Consider the following 23,951-nt stretch of genomic DNA (forward strand, 5'->3'; position numbering starts at 1 on the left):
TTAAAGAGTAACGGCCCCAGCACCGACCCCTGTGGCACACCGCTTGTGACTCCCCGCCAGTCAGAATATTGACCCTTTACTCCGACCCTCTGCAGTCTACCCGACAACCAGTGCTTGATCCATCTGTGCACATCCCCTCCCACCCCATGGTTCCACAGCTTCTTAAGCAGCCTTTCATGTGGCACCTTGTCGAAAGCCTTTTGAAAATCGAGGTAAATGATGTCTATGGGTTCCCCATTGTCCACCCGACTGCTTATTCCCTCAAAGAAGTACAGAAGGTTCGTTAGGCACGACCTTCCCTTACAGAATCCGTGCTGGCTTGTTCTCAGTAGGCCATTCCTCTCGATGTGCTCGCAAATGCCGTCCTTGATCATAGCTTCCACCATCTTCCCTATAATTGAAGTCAGGCTCACCGGCCTGTAGTTCCCGGGGTCACCCCTCGATCCCTTCTTGAAGATAGGTGTGACATTCGCCAATTTCCAGTCCTCTGGTACCTCACCAGTTTTCAAGGATAGGTTGCAAACATGCTGGATTGTGCCCGCTATTTCTTGCCTTAGTTCCTTCAGAACCCTTGGGTGGATCCCGTCCGGGCCCGGTGATTTGCCGCATTTCAGCCTGTCTATCTGTTTGAGGACATCCTCCTTACTTACCTCTTTGTGTTCCAATTTTTCAACCTGTTCCCCACTCATGAGCTCCTCTGAGTCCGGTATATTAGATGTGTCTTCGCTCGTGAAAACCGACGAGAAGAACGTGTTCAACCTCTCAGCTACCTCTTTATCCTCTTTAATCACTTCCTTCCTATCCCCATCGTCCAACGGCCCCACCTCCTCTCTCGCTGGTCGCTTCCCCTTAACGTAACTGAAGAATGCCTTGAAGTTTTTCGCCTCCCTGGCCAGCCCCTCTTCGTATTTCCCCTTTGCTTTTCTAACCTCCCGGTGGCATTCCTTTTGGCATTTCCTGTGCGCCTGGTGATTTTCCTCCGTTGGGTCCTTTTTCCATCTCTGGAAGGATACTTTTTTGTCCTTTATCGCCCTCTTTACTTCTGTTGACATCCAAACCGGGTCCTTTGATCGCTTGTTCTTGCAGCCTTTCCTGAAACTGGGGACGTACATTCTCTGTGCTTCCTGCAGGGTGTCCCTGAATAGGGTCCAGGCGCTTCCCACAGTCTCCATCCTAAAGATGTTTCTGAGCTTCCTCCCCACCATTTCCCTCATAGCAACATAGTTCCCTTTCTTGAAGTTTAGCGCAGTTGTTGCGGTCCTCCTTACTATGGGTGTCTCTCTTTCTAATGTGAATCTGATCGTGTTGTGATCACTGTTGCCTAGTGGTCCTCCCACTTCTATCCCTCTTGCAGGCCCCCCTAATCCGTTTAGGATGAGGTCAAGAGTAGTACCCCCTCGCGTCGGTTCTTTGACTAGTTGCTCCATGAAGCAGTCCTTCACAGCTTCTACAAATCCTGTCTCCCTAGTGCAGTTGGAGTGACCCGTACTCCAGTCTATTCCCGGGTAGTTGAAGTCCCCCATCACTGTTACACTTCCAGTCCTGCATTCCTGTCTCAATTCCGCTTCCAAGTCATGTCCGACTCCTTCTGGCGTACCAGGTGGTCGATAGTACAGCCCCAGTTTTATGCCCGCACCCTTGTTTCCCGGTAATTTGACCCATAGCGATTCCAGCCCCTCTGCCTTCGTTGCCATATCCATCCCGACCGAGTGGATAGAGTCCTTTATATATAGTGCTATGCCCCCCCTCCTTCTTGTGGGTCCTGTCCCTCCTGTAGAGTTTGTACCCCGGCAGCGCCACATCCCATTGATTTTCCTCTGTCCACCAGGTTTCTACAATTCCAATTATATCCAGGTCCTCCCCCTTGGCCACGACTTCTAGTTCACCCATCTTGGCCATGAGGCTTCTTGCGTTTGCATATAAGCACCGCAGGTCCCGTCGTTTTTCTTCCACCTCTGCATTTACCTGGGCCACTTGCCCTTGGATTTCGGGCTGTTTTCCCGTTCCCTGTGCTTCTGCTTTGCCCTCAGCCTTTACCCTCTTAGCTTTCAGCTTCCCCACATCCCCGTCACCCCACTTACCCGCTTTTCCTCTGGGTTTTCTAGCCCTACCGGCCCCCTCCTGGGCTATCATCCCTTGAGCCTCTGTTTGATCCCCCTCGCCTTGTGGTACCTCTATATTACCCTCGGCTTTCGCCCTCGTGCCACCCAGTCTCCCTGTGTCTCCATGCCCATTAGTTTTCTCCCAGCAAGCTCCCTTTACCTGATGTTTCCCTCGCTGTCTGATTCTAAGATCTTCCGGTCCCTCTGCTTCCTCCCTGCAGTCAGCCCGTTCAGCATCTGTTCTGGATACTGTTGTCCGAAGCGTCAACATCAGATCAGCTGTCGGCTTTCCCCCTCTCCTCAGTTTAAAGCCCTCTCGATCTCCTTCCTCACATTGGCTGCCAGTAGTCTAGTTCCCGCTGTGCTCAGGTGCAGGCTGTCCCGCCGGTAGAGCTTGCTCTTTCCCCAGAAGGACGTCCAGTTCCTCACAAAGTGGAAGCCCTCCTCCTGGCACCATCTCCTCAACCATGCATTCACAGCTTGGAGGTCTGCCTGCCTCTTTGCATCTGCTCTCGGTACAGGCAGGATCTCAGAGAATGCTATCCTCCGTGTGCTCCGCCTCAGCTTTCGTCCCAGGACCCTGAACTGGTCAGTCAGTGTGGCCATGCTGAAGTTCCTCCGGCTCACATCATTCGTTCCGACGTGGATTATTACTGCAGTCTCCTCTGTCTCTGCTCCGTCCAGGATCCTCTCAATCCTGTCAGTGATGTCTCGTGTCTTGGCCCCTGGGAGACAAGTCACTAGCCGGTCCTCCCTTCCTCCAGCTACGTGACTGTCTACCTCTCTCAAGATCGAGTCTCCCACCACAATAGCAGACTTCCCTTTCCTCAGCAACCTCCTCTGCCTCAGGTCCGTGTCCTCGGTGTAGCGTGGTGTCTCTCCCTCGGGGTCCCGGTGAGTCGCGGACTCCTCCTCTTGCGTGGTTCCTCCGCTAGGTCCTTCCCCGGTGTCGCCTTGTGGATCCTGGGTCTCGTCTGCCGACATCTGTCTGTGCTGCTGCTGATCCCGTTCCTCCACTTCCTATAGGCCTCCTCGATGAATCTCTCGAGGTCCCTTCACCTGGTCCACAATGGGGCCTGCTCCGTCTGTGTTCTGGGTAGACCAGCTCGTCTCCTCTGTGGTGCGCAGTCCCTCCAGTTCCTGGACCCTGACCCTCAATCTGCCGACCTCCATCCTCAGGCTTTCCAGTTCCTGACACCGACTGCAAATGTACTCCCGCCTTCCCAAGGGGAGGTAGTCGTACATATTGCACTCTGTGCAGTATACCGGAAAGTACCTCTGGGATCCTGGGTCCTCCATCGCTCCCGTAAAGTGCTGGTGTGCTCCTGCAGAGAGAAAAGAGAAAAGACTTTTTTATGGAAAGGGTGGTAGATGCATGGAACAGTCTCCCAGAAGAGGTGATGGAGAGAGAGACTGTGTCTGAATTCAAAAGGGCTTGGGATACGCATGTGGGATCTTTCAGAGAGAGAAAGAGATAATGGTTACTGCAGATCTTCAGACTAGATGGGCCATTTGGCCTTTATCTGCCGTCATGTTTCTATGTTTCCTCTCGAGCGGACCAAGACTCCCTGAGTTTGGAGACCGTCAAGATGAGTGCCCTATGCATATATGGAGGCATCTGTTTTGAGTACTTTCTGATGTGATGGTATATGAAAGAACAAATCCCTGGAAAGATTTGCCAGGCATAACCACCCTTGAAGACGTGAGGAGACCGAGATCTGCTTAGATAGTGGATCCGTGGCTTGAGACCACTACAACATCAGATTCCATTGTGCAGGTCCGAGGTTGAGACAAGCAAAGGGGCTCACATGAACTGTGGATGCCAATGTCCCAGAAGATGCATCATTCATCTTGCCGAAATGTTTTGAAGAGCAAAGTCATCCTGTCTCTGCTGGGGTAAGTAGGCTCACAAGTGGATGGTATTGAGTACAGCTCCTATAAACTCCAATACCTGTGTTGTTTGAAGATGAGACTTTGATAATTTACTTTGAATCCCAGAAGTTCCAGAAGAGCTATAGTTGCCCATTTAGCTGACTGGACTGTTTGAGGCGACTCGGCTTTGATTAGCCTGTCCTCCAGGTAAGGTGAGTGTGAAGAGTGGCCACTACTACTACTAACCACTTGGTGAACACTCTGGGAGAGGAAGCTAGGCCGAAAGGTAGCATCTTGTTTTGAAGATGATGATTTCTGACACAAAAGTGAAGGAACTTTCTGTGTTCTGGATATATGGGAATGTGTGTATATGCTTCTTTGAGGACTAGAGAGCATAGCCACTCGTCTTTGTCCAGAAGTGAGTATAGAGTCCCTAGTGATAGAATGCAAAACTTCTCTTTGACTAAATATTTGTTGAGAGCTTGGAGGTCGAGAATGAGATGAAGACCTCCTGTCTTCTTTGGAATTAGGAAGTACTTTGAGTAAAACCCCTGTTTTTTTCTGGCAAGGGGGTACTGGCTCTAACATACTGAGTTGTAGAAGCATATTGATTTCCTGAAGAAGGGAAGTTTGATGAGAATTGAAAGAGGACTCTTTTGAGGGTTGTTTGGAGGAATTTTGATAAATCTTAGAGAGTAACCCTCTTGTATGACCTTGAGAACTCAAGCGTCTGTTGTGACGAGAATCCAACGCTGATGATATAGGAGGAGGGGGTGAATGTAGGAGAAAATTGTGGCTATGCTCTCCAGAAGCATGTCAAAAAGACTTTGTTAATTTCTGTGGAGAAGATGGCTAAGGTTTTTGAGGCCGCTGAGTCTTTTGCCTCTTTTATGGAGGAGCCTTGTAAGATGACAAGGTGATTGGGTGATGCCTCTTGTAAGAAGTATAAGACTGTTTTTGGTAAGACTTAGAAGGCTGGGCCTTGGAAGTCTTAGATGTAGAGATGTTGATGCCAGGTCAGATGTTGTGCTGTTTCTTCTACCTTGTCTTCAAATAACTCCTCACCAAGACAAGGAATATTGGCCAAGCGATCTTAAACATTAACGTTCAGGTCAGAGTCTCATAACCAGGCTAGCCTCCTCATGGCTATAGACATAGCTGATGCTCTAGATGTTACGTCAAATGCATCATAAGTAGATCTTGAAACAAACTTTCTAGTTTGGAAGAAACAGAGTAACTTCCTTGAATTCCGGGAGGCAATCAGATGGAATATATTGTTCAAAACCAGCAAGGCATTTTAGAAGCTGTTTGAAACTGAATAACAAAGAATTTTGAAAAAGGCAGCTCCAAATTTGTCTAATATGCACCTTTCCTGCCTGGTGGTACACTGGCATACACTAGTGTGCTGGAATAATTCTTGAACGCAGACTCAACTAGCAAAGACTGGTGCTGCAGCTGCGGTTTGTCAAATCCGGGGTAGGACTGATTTCTGTATAAGGAGTCAATTTTTCAGGGAGCAATTGGAATAGTAAGAAGCGTCTCCCAATTTTTTACCATAGTGCCTTTAAGCAAATGGTGGAATAGTAGCTTCAGGAGGTCTTTAGGTATCTCAAAGTCCAATGCATCCAGAAGTTCCACTCTCAGCTCAGAGTCGGACTCCATCTTGACTGATAAGGCTTTGCCCATCTGCCAGATAAATTTTGTCAAGGACAACCCTTCTGGAGGCGATCTGCATCCAGGCAAAGAAACATAGAAATAGACGGCAGATAAGGGCCCACGGCCCATCTAGTCTGCCCACCCTAATGTCCCTCCCCTACCTTTGCCCTGTGAATAGATCCCATGTGCCGATCCCATTTGGCCTTAAAATCAGGCACGCTGCTGGCCTCAATCACCTGTAGTGGAAGACTATTCCAGCGATCAACCACTCTTTCAGTGAAAAAGAATTTCCTGGTGTCACCTCGTAGTTCCCCGCCCCTGATTTTCCACGGATGCCCTCTTGTTGTCATGGGACCCTTGAAAAAGAAGATATCTTCCTCTGCCTCGATGCGGCCCGTAAGATACTTGAACGTCTCGATCATGTCTCCCCTCTCTCTGCGCTCCTCGAGTGAGTATAGCTGTAATTTGTCAAGCCGTTCTTCGTATGGAAGATCCTTGAGTCCCGAGACCATCTGGGTGGCCATTCTCTGCACCGACTCCAGTCTCAGCACATCCTTGCGATAATGCGGCCTCCAGAATTGCACACAGTATTCCAGGTGGGGCCTCACCATGGATCTATACAATGGCATAATGACTTCCGCCTTACGACTGACGAAACCCCTTCGTATGCAGCCCATGATTTGTCTTGCCTTGGACGAAGCCTGCTCCATTTGATTGGCAGACTTCATGTCCTAACTGACGATTACCCCCAAGTCTCGTTCTGCTACCGTTTTTGCTAGGATCTCTCCATTAAGGGTGTAAGACTTGCATGGATTTTGGCTGACCAGGTGCATAACTTTGCATTTTTTGGCATTGAAGTTGAGTTGCCATGTCCTAGACCATCGCTCCAGTAGGAGTAGGTCGTGCATCATGTTGTCGGGCATTGAATCTTCGTCTGTTGAGCATTTGCCCACTACATTACTCAGTTTGGCGTCATCCGTGAATAATGTTATTTTACCCCGAAGCCTTTCTGCCAAGTCTCTTATAAAGATGTTGAATAGGATTGGGCCCAAGATTGAGCCCTGTGGTACTCCATTAATCACCTCTGTCATTTTGGAGGGGGTGCCATTCACCACCACCCTTTGGAGCCTACCTCCAAGCCAGCTTCCAACCCATTTTGTCAATGTGTCACCTAATCCTATAGAACTCATCTTGCTCAGCAACCTGCGGTGTGGTACGCTATTGAATGCTTTGCTAAAGTCCAGGTACACGATGTCCAGGGACTCCCCAATATCCAGCTTCCCCGTCACCCAGTCAAAGAAGCTGATCAGGTTGGATTGGCATGATCTCCCTTTAGTAAATCCATGTTGTCGGGGATCCCGTAGATTCTCCTCATCCAGGATCTTATCCAATTGGTGTTTGATTAGAGTTTCCATTAGTTTGCTCACTATCGATGTTAGACTCACTGGTCTGTAGTTTGCTGTCTCCATCTTTGAGCCTTTCTTGTGGAGTGGAATGACGTTAGCCGTCCTCCAGTCCAACGGGACGCTGCCTGTACTAAGGGAGAGGTTGAAGAGCACGGACAGTGGCTCCGCCAAGACATCACTCAGCTCCCTAAGCACCCTGGGGTGCAGGTTGTCCGGCCCCATTGCTTTGTTAACCTTGAGCTTTGACAGCTCACCGTAGACACTGCTGGGCGTAAACTCAAAGTTATTAAACGGGTCAACTGAGCCAACCCTTGTCTGTAGCTGAGGGCCGAGCCCTGGCACTTCTCGGGTGAAGACTGAGCAGAAGTATTCATTTAATAGTTGGGCTTTTTCCGAATCCTTTTCCACATAGTCTCCGTCTCGATTCCTAAGACGTACAATCCCGCCTGAGTTTTTTCTTCTATCACTGATATACCTGAAAAAGGATTTATCTCCCTTCTGGATGTTCTTTGCTAGAGACTCCTCCATGTGGAATTTAGCCTCCCTGACTGCTGTTTTGACAGCTTTTGATTTGGTCAGGTAGTCTGCTCTAGAGTCCTGCTTCCCTGATTGTTTGTATGAGATGAATGCTTTTTTCTTCTCCTTGATCAGGTCTGAGATCTCCGCAGTAAACCACTGTGGCTTATTGTTCCTACGCCGTTTACTTACTGATTTAACATAGCGGTTTGTTGCTTCTTGTATGGTTGCTTTCAAAGTCGACCACATGTCTTCCACGTTATCGGTTTCTTCTTGGCTTTGTAGCGCCTGGTGAACGAAGACCACTTGTGCAGGTCAGTGAATGAGATGGGCAAGTTACAGCAAGAGCCCTTCTTGAACCCACTGGAAGGTTTTGGACATCAGAGGAAACATCTCAGCAGCAAAATCAAAGAACACAATGGTTGCTACCAGTGATGAAAAAAGCAAAGTTCAACATCCAAGGCATGACCGAGAGAAAACTCAAAGTCGAAAAATTTGACAAAAAGAACAAAGAAAACTATACAACTTTATTTATAAGTCAACAATAAAAGGAAATAACCCAAAGGACAGAAAAAATCTTGTAGAAAAAATGAGATGGGAAGGCAACACACATGGATAAAGTCCAGACGCAACTTCTTTGCTCTGCAGAAAAGAACGAAGGTACCACAAGTTGACATCGGGCAGGAAGGCATTCGTGCTTCACTAATAGTTTAAAGCGACAGTATACTTTAGCACTGGCTCTGTAGTTGATGTCATCCACATGTAAGAATATGCTGCCTGCTTGTACTAGGATAATGATAGTTAATAACCCTCACTCCTAGGCAGATCTCTAATGGAATTTATTAGGATTTATTTCCTGCCTTCTGAAGGAATTCATTCAAGACAGTGTACAACATGCTACCCTATATGCCTAAACCACCTCAGATTGCTGCAAAGGGTAGGTTTACAATATTTATAAATATTGTTCAGGGTTCAATGGCAATCCAAAGCTTCCAAAAGAGAACACCACCACTGTTAACCTGTGCCCTGCATGAAGCTGTCATCCCATATTAAGCTGTAAGCTTCCCTCAGCTTCTATACTGTTCAGCACACGAACAGCATAGTATTATCTATACCAAAATATGAAGCACTCCCATCCACCAGCTAAAAGTTCCTCACTTAATCAACCTCCTAGGAAATTTCAAGCTGGTTTCTAATTGATTATGGGCATATTCGCCCAAATTTTATTTATATTACAACAAATATCTGCAGACACCAAGGCTTATGAGGGACCTCTCACCCCTGCAATGAACATGTTTGTTTACAAAGAATGATACAAGAATACTGCAGACAAACCATCTCTTTACTTTACCTCCAGATACAAGTACACCATCAGAATTCACAGCCAGAGTATTGATTATTGCATTATGACCTGACAAGTTCTGAATGAAGTTTCCATCTGGAAATTTCCACTGTTTAATATTATCAGGTGAGCCAGATGCAAATGTATACCTGGATGAAGGATAAAATAAGAAGAGAAAGCAATACAATTCTGACTTTTGAACATACAAGATTTGGCTACATTGAAGTGTTTTTTTTCCTGAGTGTATAACCCTGATTATACCATTCCCATTCTCTGTGAAGGTAAAACAAAGTATGACTTGCAAACTTCATTTTAAACTAAGAACAAACCCTGTGCCGCCCTGGAGGAGACAGGTCTTCCTAAAGGAGAGAATCACCTTGGTGAAGCAGGAAGTAATCCTGTAGCCAGGACCTGCTCACCACAGAAACATAGAAACTTGATGGCAGATAAAGGCCAACTGGTCCATCTACAGCAACCATTATCCCTTCCTCTCTCCAAGAGATCCCACATGCCTATCCCATGCTTTCTTGAATTCAGACACAGTTTCTGTCTCCACCACCTCTTCCAGGAGACTGTTCCATGTATCTACCACCCTTTCTGAAAAAAAAAGTATTTCCTTAGATTACTCTTGAGCCTATCACCTCTTAACTTCATCCTATGCCCTCTCATTCCCAAGCTTCCTTTCAAATGAAAGAGACTCGACTCATGCACATTTATGCCACTTAGGTATTTAAACATTGCAATATCCTCTTCCACCAAGAATGTGACTCCAAGGGCTTCTGCCTAGAAGCAAAGGGTTAGGACGACTGTTGAAGTGGGAGATTGATCATTAGGCATGTAGATAGTTGGGTGGCTGATGGGGTTCTGAGGCTTTTTTCCTCCAGTATCTTCACCATTTTACTTGGATTTCAGCTTATTGGGATGTTTTGAATATATGACTGTAGGCTGAAGAGTTGTTGTGTTTATACATTGAAGTAGTTGATAATAAACCCTAGTAGCTCAAACATCCACACATTTCTCTACATTGACTCCAGCGCACCTTCCTTTAATGTGCTCTTGACTAGCCAATCATACAAGTAGGGAAATACATGAACTCCCAGTCTGCATAACAATGCTGCGACTACAGCAATGCATTTTGTAAATGGACAGGAAATGATATTGGGAATGGTGTTTCCCCAACTGACATCTAAGATACAACAGAATCCGTTAACTGATCTTCAGTTAGTTCAGAGGGTTGGATAACCAATGTTGGTTCACTGGGCTCCAACTACTCTCTCTCCCACCTCTTGAAACCTTTCCCATAGTGCCTCATATCTGGCTTACCTTCCTTAACAGAAGTAGCTTCTCTGTTCCTGGAACCCCCATTAAATGCCTCCCCACTCATATTCTTCAGTGTAGGCCACCGGCATGTTTGGAGGGAGGGGGCTTGGCTGCCTATTTTTGGATTCCAGCTGCCTCATATTGTGGCTCTGGACTTCTGCTTCTAGAATTGGTGGGGATCCCCCCAAGCCCTACTAGCCAAAGAATTTCTCCACTGGAGTTTTGCTGGCAGTGGCACTTTCTATGGGCTGCCATCCCTGCACCAGACTCCCCCCTGCCCTCATGCATGCATGTATACTGACTTCTAGGTTCTCTTCTGCATTTGAGCACAAAGAGGACACCCCAAGCACATCAGGCACATGTCATAAGAATATAAGAATAGCCTTACTGGGTCAGACCAATGGTCCATCAAACCCAGTAGCCCGTTCTCACGGTGGCCAATCCAGGTCACTAGAACCTGGCCAAAACCCAAAGAGTAGAAACATTCCAAACTACCGATCCAGGGCAAGCAGAGGCTTCCCCCATGTCTTAACAGATTATAGACTTTTCCTCCAGGAATTTGTCCAAACCTTTCTTAAAACCAGCTACGCTATCCGCTTTTACCACAACCTCTGTCAACGCATTCCAGAGCTTAACTATTCTCTGAGTGAAAAAATATTTCCTCCTATTGGTTTTAAAAGTATGTCCCCTAGTCTTTGTAATTTTTGACGGAGTGAAAAATCGATCCACTTGTATCCGTTCTACTCCACTCAGGATTTTGTAGACTTCAATTGTATCTCCCCTCAGCCATCTCTTTTCCAGGCGAAGAGCCCTAACCTTTTTAGTCTTTCCTCGTATGAGGAGTTTCATCCTCTTTATCATTTTGGTCGCTGTTCTTTTAACCTTTTCTAGTGCCATTATATCTTTTTTGAGATAAGGAGACCAGAATTGAACGCAATACTCCAGGTGAGGTCGCACCATGGAGCGATACAGACGCATTATAGTATCTTTAGTCTTGTTAACCATCCTTTTAATAATTCCTAGCATCTTGTTTGCTCACGTCCACCAGCCACCCAGCTATCTACACATCATGTAGGATCAGTCATGAACTTGGTCCCAGTGTATCAGGAGAGCTTCCTAAATCTACTCGCAGGCTTCTGGGACATCAAAGGGAAAATAGCTGTGGCAAAATCAAAAGGCTCAAATGATAGAAAGAGACAAAAAAGGAAAAATGTCTTGTTTTGCCCCCATTTCATGAGGGCAGTTTGTCAGTTTCTTGTATAAAACAAGTATATGTGTTTGTTCTAAGATGTGTAATCAGTATGTTCTGTTGATTCAAATCCCTAGAATGCTATGCTTCTCTCAGAGAGCCAGGGTGCAACCAGAGAGCTATAGTCCACCCTTCTTTGGCCTCTGGGAGAGAACAATATCCATTTCGTGAGACCTCATGGCTACATGAAAACTTGGGTCTAACATTGTCCTCTCACCAAATTCTCACCCTTTATTTCCAGTAGCCTACAATAGCTTAGGTTCAGTATTTAAATCTGGAGCATAGTGTTATTCCCCACAAGGTTTGTGTGGCACACTCCCAGTTTCTTCTTGGATAGTGAGAAGATTCTGTAACAAAGTTGGACTGCCAAATTGTGAGTGTTTATTCTTTACTTTAAGTTATTAAAGAAAGTTGTTAAAAAAACTACAGAGTCTGGCTGATAATACTAAGATTACAGAAGTAAGGGTTAATTGGATAGAAGCCTCAGAGAAGTGCCAACCTAACTCAGTGAGTTCAGCAGTGCTGGCCATTTTGAGGAGTCCCTGTTCCTCAGGAAAAACCTGAGGAAGTTTCAGTGAAGGTTTATGGTAAAGCACAGTTACTTACCGTAACAGGTGTTATCCAGGGACAGCAGGCAGATATTCTTAACGTATGGGTGACGTCACCGACGGAGCCCCGGTACGGACCTTTTTAACTAGAAAGTTCTAGTTGGCCGCACCGCGCATGCGCGGGTGCCTTCCCGCCCGACGGAGGAGTGCGTGGTCTCCAGTTAAGATAAGCCAGCTAAGAAGCCAACCCGGGGAGGTGGGTGGGTCGTAAGAATATCTGCCTGCTGTCCCTGGATAACACCTGTTACGGTAAGTAACTGTGCTTTATCCCAGGACAAGCAGGCAGCATATTCTTAACGTATGGGTGACCTCCAAGCTAACAGAGAGGGAGGGGGGATGGTTGGCCATTAGGAAAATAAATTTTGTAACACAGATTGGCCGAAGTGTCCATCCCGTCTGGAGAAGGTATCCAGACAGTAGTGAGTAGTGAACGTGTGAACTGAAGACCAAGTGGCCGCCTTGCAGATTTCCTCAATAGGCGTGGAACGGAGGAAAGCCACAGAAGCAGCCATAGCTCTGACCCTGTGGGCCGTGACAGCTCCTTCCAGTGACAGGCCGGCCCGAGCATAACAGAACGCAATACAGGCAGCAAGCCAATTGGACAGCGTTCGTTTAGAGACAGGACGACCCAGACGGTTGGGATCGAAGGTCAGAAAAAGTTGAGGAGAGGATCGGTGAGCCCTGGTACGGTCAAGGTAGTATGCAAGGGCACGTTTACAATCCAGTGTGTGTAACGCCTGTTCTCCAGGATGAGAATGGGGTTTCGGGAAGAAGACAGGCAATACAATAGATTGGTTGAGGTGAAAAGCCGAAACCACCTTGGGAAGGAATTTAGGATGGGTACGCAGAACCACCTTGTCATGGTGAAAAACAGTGAACGGTGGATCGGCGACCAGTGCATGCAGCTCACTGACCCTCCTGGCAGAGGTGATGGCAATGAGGAAAAGCACCTTCCATGTGAGAAGTTTGAGCGAAGTAGTAGCAAGAGGCTCAAAAGGAGGTTTCATGAGGGCTGACAAAACCACATTTAGGTCCCAGACGACAGGAGGAGGCTGTAGAGGTAGTTTGATGTTGAAGAGGCCTCTCATGAAGCGGGAAACCAGAGGGTGAGCCGTGAGAGGTTTTCCGAGGATAGGCTCATGAAACGCAGTGATGGCACTGAGGTGGACTCTGATTGAGGTAGACTTGAGACCAGCATCGGACAGAGAGAGCAGATAGTCCAGAATGGTCTCTACCGCCAATGAGGTGGGATTGTGATGATGCAGGAGGCACCAAGCGGAAAACCGGGTCCACTTCTGATGGTAACATTGGAGCGTGGAGGGTTTCCTGGAGGCATCCAGAATGCGACGGACAGGCTGAGACAGGGTATCTGGAGAGGTCAGCCCGAGAGAAACCAAGCAGTCAGGTGGAGGGAAGACAGATTGGGGTGCAGTAGAGACTGATGCTGCTGTGTAAGTAGAGTAGGAAACACAGGAAGAGGAATGGGCTCCCTGGAGCTGAGCTGGAGCAGGAGGGAGAACCAGTGCTGTCGGGGCCACCGGGGGGCGATGAGAATCATGGTGGCCCTGTCCTTGCGGAGCTTGAACAAGGTCCGCGACATCAGAGGGAGTGGAGGAAAGGCATAGAGGAACCGATCCGTCCAGTCGAGTAGGAATGCATCTGGGGTCAGACGATGCGGAGAGAAGAGTCTGGAACAGAACTGGGGCAGCTGATGGTTGTGAGGAGCTGCAAATAGGTCCACTTGCGGGGTGCCCCAGCGAGCAAAGATGGAGTGGAGAGTAGGAGGGTCCAGGGTCCACTCGTGAGGTTGCAGGATGCGGCTGAGCTGGTCGGCCAGGGAGTTCTGTTCGCCCTGGATATAGACAGCCCTGAGGGACAGATTGTGTGCTATGGCCCAGGTCCAGATTCGGAGGGCCTCCTGACAAAGGGGACGAGATCCGGTGCCGCCTTGCTTGTTGATGTAGTACATGGCGACTTGGTTGTCCGTGCACAGGAGAAGAACCTGAGGGTAGAGGAGATGCTGGAAAGCCTTGAGAGCATAAAACATGGCTCTGAGCTCCAGGAAGTTGATGTGATGTTGACGCTCCTGAGGGGTCCAAAGTCCCTGGGTGCGGAGATCGCCCAAGTGGGCCCCCCATGCATAGGGGGAAGCATCCGTGGTTATGACCATGGAATGAGGAGGCGGATGGAAGAGAAGTCCCCTGGAGAGATTTGAGGAGTTCAACCACCATTGAAGAGATTGCTGAAGAGACGATGTCACAGAGATGGGATGAGAAAGAAGATTCGTGGTCTGTGACCATTGGTTGGCAAGGGTCCATTGAGGTATCCTGAGGTGGAGTCGTGCCAGAGGAGTCACATGGACTGTTGAGGCCATGTGGCCTAGAAGGACCATCATCTGGCGAGCAGGGATGGATGGATGAAGGAGCACCTGCCGGCAAAGGTGAAGTAGCGTCCGGTGCCGGTCGGCAGGAAGGAACGCCCTCATCTGATTGGTATCGAGAACTGCTCCGATGAACTGCAGGCGCTGCGTAGGAAGCAGATGTGACTTGGGATAATTGATCTCGAACCCCAAGAGATGGAGGAAAGAGATGGTTTGATGAGTGGCTTGCAGCACAAGCGGAGATGTAGGTGCTTTCACCAACCAATCGTCCAAGTATGGGAACACTTGTAGGTTGTGGGACCTGAGAAAAGCCGCTACCACAATCAGGCACTTGGTGAACACCCTGGGTGATGATGCGAGACCAAAGGGCAGCACCTTGTACTGATAGTGGTGATTTTGTATCTGGAATCGGAGGTAGCGACGCGAAGCCTGATGGATTGGGATGTGAGTGTAGGCCTCCTTGAGGTCCAGGGAACATAGCCAGTCGTGTTGAGATAGAAGAGGATAAAGCGTGGCCAGGGAGAGCATTCTGAACTTTTCTTTGACCAAACACTTGTTGAGGTTCCTGAGGTCTAAGATGGGACGAAGATCTCCCATTTTCTTGGGTACCAGGAAGTAGCGGGAGTAAAATCCCTGACCCCTTTGGTCTGGAGGAACTTCTTCGATGGCATTGAGGAGGAGGAGGGATTGGACCTCCCTGAGGAGGAGAGGAGTTTGGGAGGAGTGAGAAGCAGACTCTACGGGAGGATGATCTATGGGAAGAGTCTGGAACCTTAGTGAGTATCCGTGGCGGATGATGTTGAGAACCCACAGGTCTGATGTGATGGCCTCCCAGCGTTGGAGAAAGATGGTGAGGCGGCCTCCGATAGGTTGAGGAAGAGGCATCGAAGGGTGGAGACTGGCTATGCCCTGGAGAAAGGAGTCAAAAGGGCTGAGGAGGTTTAGTCTGAGGGAGAGGCTTGGTCGCCTGGTGAGACTGAGAGCGAGCCTGAGTGTGCTGTTGTTGGCGAGGACAGCGAGATTGCTGCTGAGGAGGATTCAGCGGCCTGGCAGAGAATCGACGTTGATAAGAGGACTGAGGCCTGTATGGTCGTGCCGGTGGAGTTTTCTTTTTGGGTTTAATGAGGGTGTCCCATCTGGTCTCATGAGCCGAAAGTTTTTGTGTTGTGGTATCAAGAGACTCCCCAAAAAGTTCGTCACCAAGACAGGGCGCGTTGGCGAGACGGTCCTGGTGGTTTACATCAAGGTCAGACACCCTCAGCCAGGCTAGGCGTCGCATGGCCACAGCCAGTGCGGAGGCTCGTGAAGTAAGCTCGAAGGAGTCGTAAATCGAGCGCACCATAAACTTTCTGAGCTGAAGGAGGTTGGAAATCTGCTGTTGGAAGAGTGGGACCTTACGCTCAGGTATATATTTTTCTAGAGCAGAAAGTTGTTGGACCAGGTGTTTCATATAAAATGAAAAATGAAAGGTGTAATTGTTGGCTCTGTTAGCCAGCATGGCATTCTGGTACAGGCGCTTTCCAAATTTGTCCATTGTCTTTCCCTCTCTGCCAGGAGGGGTGGAGGCATAAACGCTGGAGCCTTGAGATTTTTTGAGAGTGGACTCTACAAGGAGGCTCTCATGGGGCAATTGGGGTTTGTCAAATCCCGGAATAGGGATGACCCGGTATAAGCTGTCCAGTTTTTTAGGGGCACCTGGAACAGTCAATGGAGTCTCCAAATTTTTATAAAATGTTTCCCGGAGGATATCATGTACAGGAAGTTTAAGAAACTCCTTGGGAGGTTGGTCGAAGTCCAAAGCTTCTAAAAAGGCCTGGGACTTCTTAGAGTCGGACTCAAGGGGGATGGAGAGAGCCGCTGACATCTCCCGAAGGAACTTCGTGAAGGAGGATTGCTCGGGCTTAGAAGTGGTTTCAGCCATGGAGGGTTCCTCATCTGTAGAAGAGGCATCCTCCTCGGTACCGAGTGGGGATTGTTCCCATAGGTCTGGGTCCCTGATAGCCGGTTCAGTATGGCGGGTTTTAGAAAGGGACTTGCCAGATCGCATGGATACGGTGCCGGGGGATGAAGACCGGCGTCGATCTCTGTCCCTGGAGGAATGGTGCCGATCCCGATCCCAAGACGACCGGCGTCGATCTGGGGCCTGGGAAGGGTCCTCTGCCGAGCAAGTCTGAAGTGCAGGCTGAGCAGATAAGACCGGCATGGGTGTGTTCAACGGTACCGTGGGGGTGGATACCGGTGGAGCGGTGCGAAGCTCGGGCTGGACCGGTACCGGAAGGAGCGGTGCCAGCAAGGTTGGAAGGAGATGTTGGAGTTGCTTCTGTAGCTGCTCCTGAAGCTTGTCCTGGAGGATGGCCGAGATTCGGTCCTCCAATGGGGGCACCGGTACCGCTTTAGATTTCTTCGGTACCATAGGTGCTGCTCGACGCTCCGGCGATGAGGAGGCCGATGACGAGGCACTCACCGTGATCGGAGCGGAGCGTTTACGGGAGCGGCGGGACGTCGGAAGAACCGGGGTCACCGCTGTAGCTGGAGGTCGCTCAAGGGAAGTGGAAGGCTTCTTAGCCGGCTTACCTGGCGCTATCGACCCCGAAGGAGGATCAGGCGGTGTCGATGTGGTCGGTGCCGATTTAGGCGGTGCCGTCGACGTCGGGGCTTGATCCATGGTAGAACCGGTACCGAAAAGAATATTTTGCTGTATTTGCCGGTTCTTAAGAGTGCGTTTCTTGAGAGTAGCACAGCGGGTGCAGGTGTCAGCCCGATGCTCTGGACCCAAACACTGAAGGCACCAGTTGTGTGGGTCAGTTAAAGAGATCGGGCGTGCACACCGCTGGCACTTCTTGAAGCCCGGTTGAGGGGGCATGAAGGGAAACACGGCCTCCGCGAAATCAAACCCGGAGGCTTGGATGATTACAACAGGCCCCGCCGGGGCCGGCTGCAAAAATAAGGAAAAAGACACGAAAAGAATTTTTTTTTTTTTAGAAGAATGAAGTCGAAAGACAAAAATAGAACCAAAATTGGATCAAAAATCGCGAGCGGGAAGGCAAATTGAGAGTTTTCAACGGCCGTTGAAAAGCACATGCGTCTTCTTCGCTCCGCGGAAACGAAGAAACTGGAGACCACGCACTCCTCCGTCGGGCGGGAAGGCACCCGCGCATGCGCGGTGCGGCCAACTAGAACTTTCTAGTTAAAAAGGTCCGTACCGGGGCTCCGTCGGTGACGTCACCCATACGTTAAGAATATGCTGCCTGCTTGTCCTGGGTTAAAGACTGCTCCTGCTTCCTTGAGGAAAAATGAATGGATTTAGCCAGGAGCCCAAAATGGCTGCAGGCCACAGGAAAGAAAAGAAAGCCAAAGAGCTGAAAAACACTAGAAATACACAGGAAAGGGTGAGAGGAGGAGAAATTAAGAAAATCCCCTGACTCGCCTCACAGAAGAGGCAAGAAGATAGAAAAACAGCTGAAAAGGGTCAGAAATAAAATCACTTATAAGCCAAGAAGAGACCAGATTTATCATCTCTGTGGTGTGAAAAAAGGACTGCAGGTTCCATACGACTTAGGCTGGCAGGAAGGCATTCAAAGGTATACAAATGCTGGGTAGCATCTGCACTGAGGCCCTGTCAGGGATGTCACCCATCTGTGAGAATCTATATCCTGCTTATCCTCGGAGAAGAAGAAATTCTATTTGCTGATTATCTAGGTTTAGGGCTTGTTTTTCTTCTTGAATTGTAAGAGTTTTAGAGTTCTAATTTGTATGCCATGCCTGCAAGGTCTCAATGGCTGCTATTAATGCACTCTTTTACTCACCCCTCTCTTATTTTATCCTGTCCTCCTTTTTGTGTTAGTAGACCCTAAAGTCATACTTTTCCTACCTCCAGACCAAGTGCAATCAATTCTTTGCTTTGGTCTTTAAGGAAAAAGATGTAAGAGCTCTAGCTGAACCAGAAATGGTTTTCAAGGGTGATGATGCGGAGGGACTGAAACAAATTTCAGTGAACCTGTAAAATGTACTAAGCCAAACTGACAAGTTAAAGAGAGATAAATTACCTAGGTCAAATGGTTTACACCCCAGGGTACTAAAAGAACTCAAAGATGAAAATGCTGATCTGCTGTTAGTGATCTGTAAACTGTCACTAAAATCGTCCATAGTACATGAAGATTGGAGGGTGGCCAACGTTATGCTGATTTTTAACAAGGGTTCCAGGGGAGATCTGGGAAATTAAGACTGGTAAGCCTGACTTCAGTGCTGGGCAAAATAGTGGAATTACAAAAAATAAAATTACAGAACCCAAAGATAAACATGGTTTAATGGAAAGAGTTACCGTATTTTTTGCTCCATAAGACACACTTTTTTCATCCAAAAAAGTGGGTGGAAAAAAGGGTGCATCCTATGGAACGAATACCCAAACCAACCAACACCCCCCTCCGGTTACCTTAGTTAGATCAGGGTTCCGTGCCCACCGCCCACAAGTAGAGGAAGGGAAAGGCCAAGCGGGTGCAGCAATTGCACACTGCTGGCCTCCCGCTCGTCCTTTGCTCTTGGACTGCAGTAAGGCTATGGGATGCGGTGCTGCGTTGACGAGTTGAGTTAGACCCGCTGCTGAGCCAGGTGTTCCCCCCCCCCCCCCCCGAGCACTCACCCTTTGGCGATGTGTCTTCACTATTCTATCATCTACATCTTTACTGGTATCAGAAGTGCATATAATTTTGATGAAAAGGAGCACAGTTCTAACTGTATTCCTGCAGTGCAGCTAGTATGTCCCTCCTCCCTCCACCTTGCTTTCAGTACTACAAGCAGAATGGAGAACCAGAAAGTTGTGGTTTCCCCCCATCTTCAAAACTTGGATTATCTGAGAGACAGGAGACTAAAGCAAGGAAAGCAAGCAAACAGCCCAGGTGCCTCCTGGAAGAACTGAATAAGACTTTTTATTTTAGGAAAATTTGTGGTATTTCAAGTGATGTATTAAGTTAATTTATTATTACTTTCTGTACACTTGATGTAAATATAAAATGAATAAAGAATATATATAAAAAAAAAGAACCGAAAAAGACTGAAGGGAAAAAAATTATTTAACAATATCGTTAAACTAAAAAAAAAAAAAAAAGAGTGATGGGAAAAATATTTATGTCTGTTGTTATATGATGTGGTTGATAACCATTTGCTTTGTCCAAGGCTACTAGAGAAACCAGCAGACTTGAACTACATCAGTAATCCTGAACTACATCAGGAATCCTGTCTAACAAAATGCTCACCTTCCTGTCTGTAAAATATTGCAATAATCTCTATAAGAACTACTCTGCCTAGAGCACAAGATTAAAACCCAACTATGAAAGTTCTCACCTAGACAAGGTAAATATCTAGCTGTTCCCTGTGCAATACCAGCATGTTCTACAGAGGGAAGACTGAGAAAAACAGGAGTCAGATATTCAAGTTACTTACTGTCTAGGATGCAATACAACTGCTCTTACAGACTTCTTATGATTTGTTAACGTTACACGGGTTTTCCCTGCCACCATATCCCAGAGTCGTATTGTGGTGTCATGGCTGCCTGAAAATAGTGGGTAAGGCAAAAGTTAAATAGCCACAAACACAAAGCAACTTATGCTTGTCGTGCCACCAAGGGGTCCAAAATATTATTTAAACACACTTGGACAAAATATTTTAAGAGGAAAATCAAATTCAAACAAAGTACAAAAAAGGAACCGAGAAGCATAGCCCATTATAGCGTAAAGACACTTAGAAGGCTTCACTTTCAGTCATGGGTCCAAAACAAAACTTCATCTATATAATTGTTTACCAACATTTTTCAAATGCTTTCTTTATACAAATTTATTTTACATTCCAATTTAAATTATCATCTTTCCAAGTGTCCAAATGCCCGTGTATTGTTCTGGAACCCTGGTGGCTACACAAGCAAAAATTGATATTTTCTTGTGCCTGAAATATAGGCCAACAATTAAGCATAAAGGGCCTGATTTAATTTAATTTTTTTAATATTTATTTAGCTTTTTCAAAAATCAATACAAAACATAACCAGTAATATACAATATCCAGATATCCCAAATGCCCACACAAGCATGGTGTTGTCATACCATGAGTCTTCAGTACAAGGCTATATAATGCAACCTGGTAAATATTGACCCCGACTCCTTGTAAATGGAGGGGCGTTACTTTTGGAGAATCGCCTGGAGAGGTCATTTTAATATTAATGACCTCGTTATACTACAGTTTAATATTAATGATATTAATGACCTCATAGTACAATCGGAGGCTGCTAAAAAACATGGAAAAGCCCACGGTGAGCTATATTGATAACCAGGTGGTAAAATACATGCATTTAATTATGGTTTAGTGAATGGTGATTTTAGAGAGTCCAGCTGAACGAGTCAATTTGACATGTATTATGTCAACAACCTGGGGGGAGGGGGTTTACAATATCCTACTCCTTGTGTCAGGAAGCTTGAGGATGTGGCAGGGGTGCTTAGAATCATCCTAAATCCTGTATTCAACTTTCTATCTTCTCTAAAACTTGTGCTCCATGGATTCTTTTTAAATTCTCTATTCTCTTATCACTCCACTGGCTCAAAATTAAATACAGTGGTACCTCGGTTTACGAGTGCATCAGTTTGCGAGTGTTTTGCAAGACGAGCAAAACATTTGAAAACTTGGTGCCTCGTAAACCGAGCTTGCCTCGCTGTATGAGCACCCCCCCCCCCCCGCGATCCAGCATCCCCCCCGCGATCCGGCATCCCCCCAGCGATCCAGCATCCCCCCTGCTCGCGTTGCCCCCCCCGCACCGCGATCCTACTCCCCCCCCCCCCCGAGCACATCAATGACACTTCCTTTATCCGACTTGGCACCAGTGCCGGTGCCCGAAGATCCTCCCTCTTCTGGCGCGGCCTGGGCTGGGCGGTGCGTCGGAGATCCTCCCTCTTCTGGTCTGGGCTGGGCTGGACTGGCTTTGAGCATTTGCACATGCTCAAAGCCTTCTGGTCTCGCTCTCAATCTCGGAGAGAGTGAGACCAGAAGGCTTTGAGCATGCGCAAATGCTCAAAGCCAGTCCAGCCCAGCCCAGACCAGAAGAGGGAGTATCTCCGACGCACCGCCCAGCCCGCGCCAGAAGAGGGAGGATCTTCGGGCACCGGCACTGGTGCCAAGTCGGGTAAAGGAAGTGTCATTGACATGCTCGGGGGGGGGGGGAAGTAGGATCGCGGTGGGGGGGGGCAACGCGAGTAGGGGGAGGATGTCGGTTCGCAGGGGGGGGGGGAGCCGGATCGCAGGGAGGGGTTTGGAATAGCGTCGGATTCCTCAAGGGGGGGGGGAGAATGGAGCAGCGCCGGTAGCCTCGGGGGGGGGGGAGGAGGTGGAACCAATCAAAGCAGTTTCCCTTACTTCCTATGGGGAAACTTGCTTTGATATACGAGCAATTTGGTTTACGAGCATGCTTCTGGAACGAATTATGCTCGTAAACCAAGGTTCCACTGTACAGGACAATTTTTAAGCTTTTCATTTTCACCATGGTCTTGTATTGCATTACCTTCCTGTTCTTCTGACAATATACTCTCACATTCTCGTACCTCTAAGTTGTGAACTGTTCCCTAATTCCAACAAACTTAAAGTGACTGCCTCTCACTTTGAGGATTTCTTTTTTTTTCTTTTCTAGCAACTCTTTACTAGAATAAAATCCCTTTCATTTTGGCAAATATCTGGACAAAACTGAATACTCATTTCCTCAAGCAAACATTAAATATGGTTTATAATAATAATTTTTAAAAACCCAATAAACAAAAAGCAAAAGTGTTTATACATGTAGAATTCTCACATAGTTAGGAATTTGGGTCCACAGTAAATATGCTAGAAAAAAAGAGATGCATTTAAGAATGGTTCAGTTGGATCTCTGAGTTGGTTCTTTTACTCCCTGTGATTGCTTGGGAATTCTGCTGATGCAGTGCTCTCAGCTCTTGAGTCTCATTCACTGCTACAGATTGGATTCAGGAGTAGTCCCCAGCCAAAGAATATCACTACAATGACCGGACTAAGTGTTTTTTGAGAGGGAAAATTACAAAATAGGGGAAAAATCCCCAGGCATCTGCAAATGAAGACACAAGGTACCAGAACCCAGCCCTGAAGTACAAAGGAGGAGAAATTACTGAGTCAAAATGTAAAAATAGTATGCAGTTACTGAACACAAGGCACTATCTTTACCGGTAATGATCTGAGGTTCTGCTGCCTGGCATCTGACTGTTGCCACTGCATTGGTATGTCCTGTTAGTGTATGCACACTAGCTTTTGTTCTCACATCCCAGATCTACAATTAGAACAAAAAGTGGGAAGTAAAAATCAGCACACTTTGCATTGTCTATAGAGCATTTTCTATAATGGCGCAAGTGAAACTTCCTTTCCACTGAGCTGTGTAAATTGGCTTTTTATGTAGGCAGTGAAACTCTGATGTTGACCAGGCCAGATTGCCTACCTTCTGTCTTGAGGTAGGGACAATGACCCACTGGAACAAATTGTGCATGGTGAAAACCCTGCTCTGTTCATGGGGATGCCCCATGTGGATGGGAAGTCTGTATTCCCTTCTACTCCTACTGGCCTCCTACCTAAAATTCATAAGAAAACTGAAAACGTTCCTCTTCCACGAACTTTCAGGACCAGCAATGCAACAATAATCCTCTCAACCTCATCCAACAACTTTCAGCCCAGAGAAGATGTAACATAATTTCAAAGTCAATGCTGACTATACAAAAATGCAGAGAATTCTAACACGCTACTGATCTCTTGTCCACAACCAATTGTACTCATAACCTATTGCTCTGCATAATTATTTTCTGTCATTTTCAAGGATAGTCCACTTATCTCCCTCCTCCTCTTAATCTATAAATGTATAAAATCTACAAAGTATTATATGATAGGCTCAAATGACCACTTTAAACTTCCCTATGCTCTTCTTGGATCTTCTTGCATTGTAAATCACCTTGAACTTATTTAGGCATAGTGTGACACACAAATCAAAGATTAGATTACTTTACTGTAAACAATTGTAGTAACTGTGGTGGGGTGATTATTTCCTTTGTCTTTATTTTTTTGAACCTGCAGTTGTAAGTATGAAGAATGGAGACATTCAAGCAATAATAATGTAATTCAAAAGATGCTGCTAATGTAGGAAACGTTTGAGCGAGACCATGGCTCATGCTACAGGACTCCCTTGCTCAAGTTATGGATGTAAGTACAGTTCAAAAGAATTTCTCCCAATCCTGCTGTTATTTTTTTTTTTTTGGGGGGGGGAAGGGGTTGGCATAGTTTATTTATATTGACTGGAGTAGCAGTTCAACAAATTACACATAACTGGAAAAATTGTGACAGATTAAACTATAACTTTTGGTGGAATTCAGTTTGCCATATATATAAGATGGAGCGTACATTTGCAACACAAAAAGGATATATCGATAAGTTCAAAAGGATTTGGGGACCGTTAACAGATTTTTGTAAGGATTGAT

General features: G+C 47.0%; 1 protein-coding gene across 3 annotated transcripts in view; it reads right to left on the reverse strand.

Moving 5' to 3' along the window:
• PLRG1 (pleiotropic regulator 1) overlaps positions 1 to 23,951 on the reverse strand; it is a 104,413-nt gene that overhangs the window by 11,073 nt on the left and 69,389 nt on the right. For all 3 annotated transcript variants that reach the window (XM_033941078.1, XM_033941068.1, XM_033941086.1), the window contains 3 exons: positions 22,657 to 22,759; positions 19,891 to 19,999; positions 8,904 to 9,043 (listed from right to left, as the gene is read on the reverse strand). In XM_033941078.1, coding sequence (XP_033796969.1) covers positions 8,904 to 9,043; positions 19,891 to 19,999; positions 22,657 to 22,759 — 352 coding nt within the window. The remainder of the gene's footprint in view (positions 1 to 8,903; positions 9,044 to 19,890; positions 20,000 to 22,656; positions 22,760 to 23,951) is intronic.

This window comes from Geotrypetes seraphini, chromosome 1 (assembly GCF_902459505.1).
Source record: "Geotrypetes seraphini chromosome 1, aGeoSer1.1, whole genome shotgun sequence".
Classification (NCBI taxonomy): domain Eukaryota; kingdom Metazoa; phylum Chordata; class Amphibia; order Gymnophiona; family Dermophiidae; genus Geotrypetes; species Geotrypetes seraphini.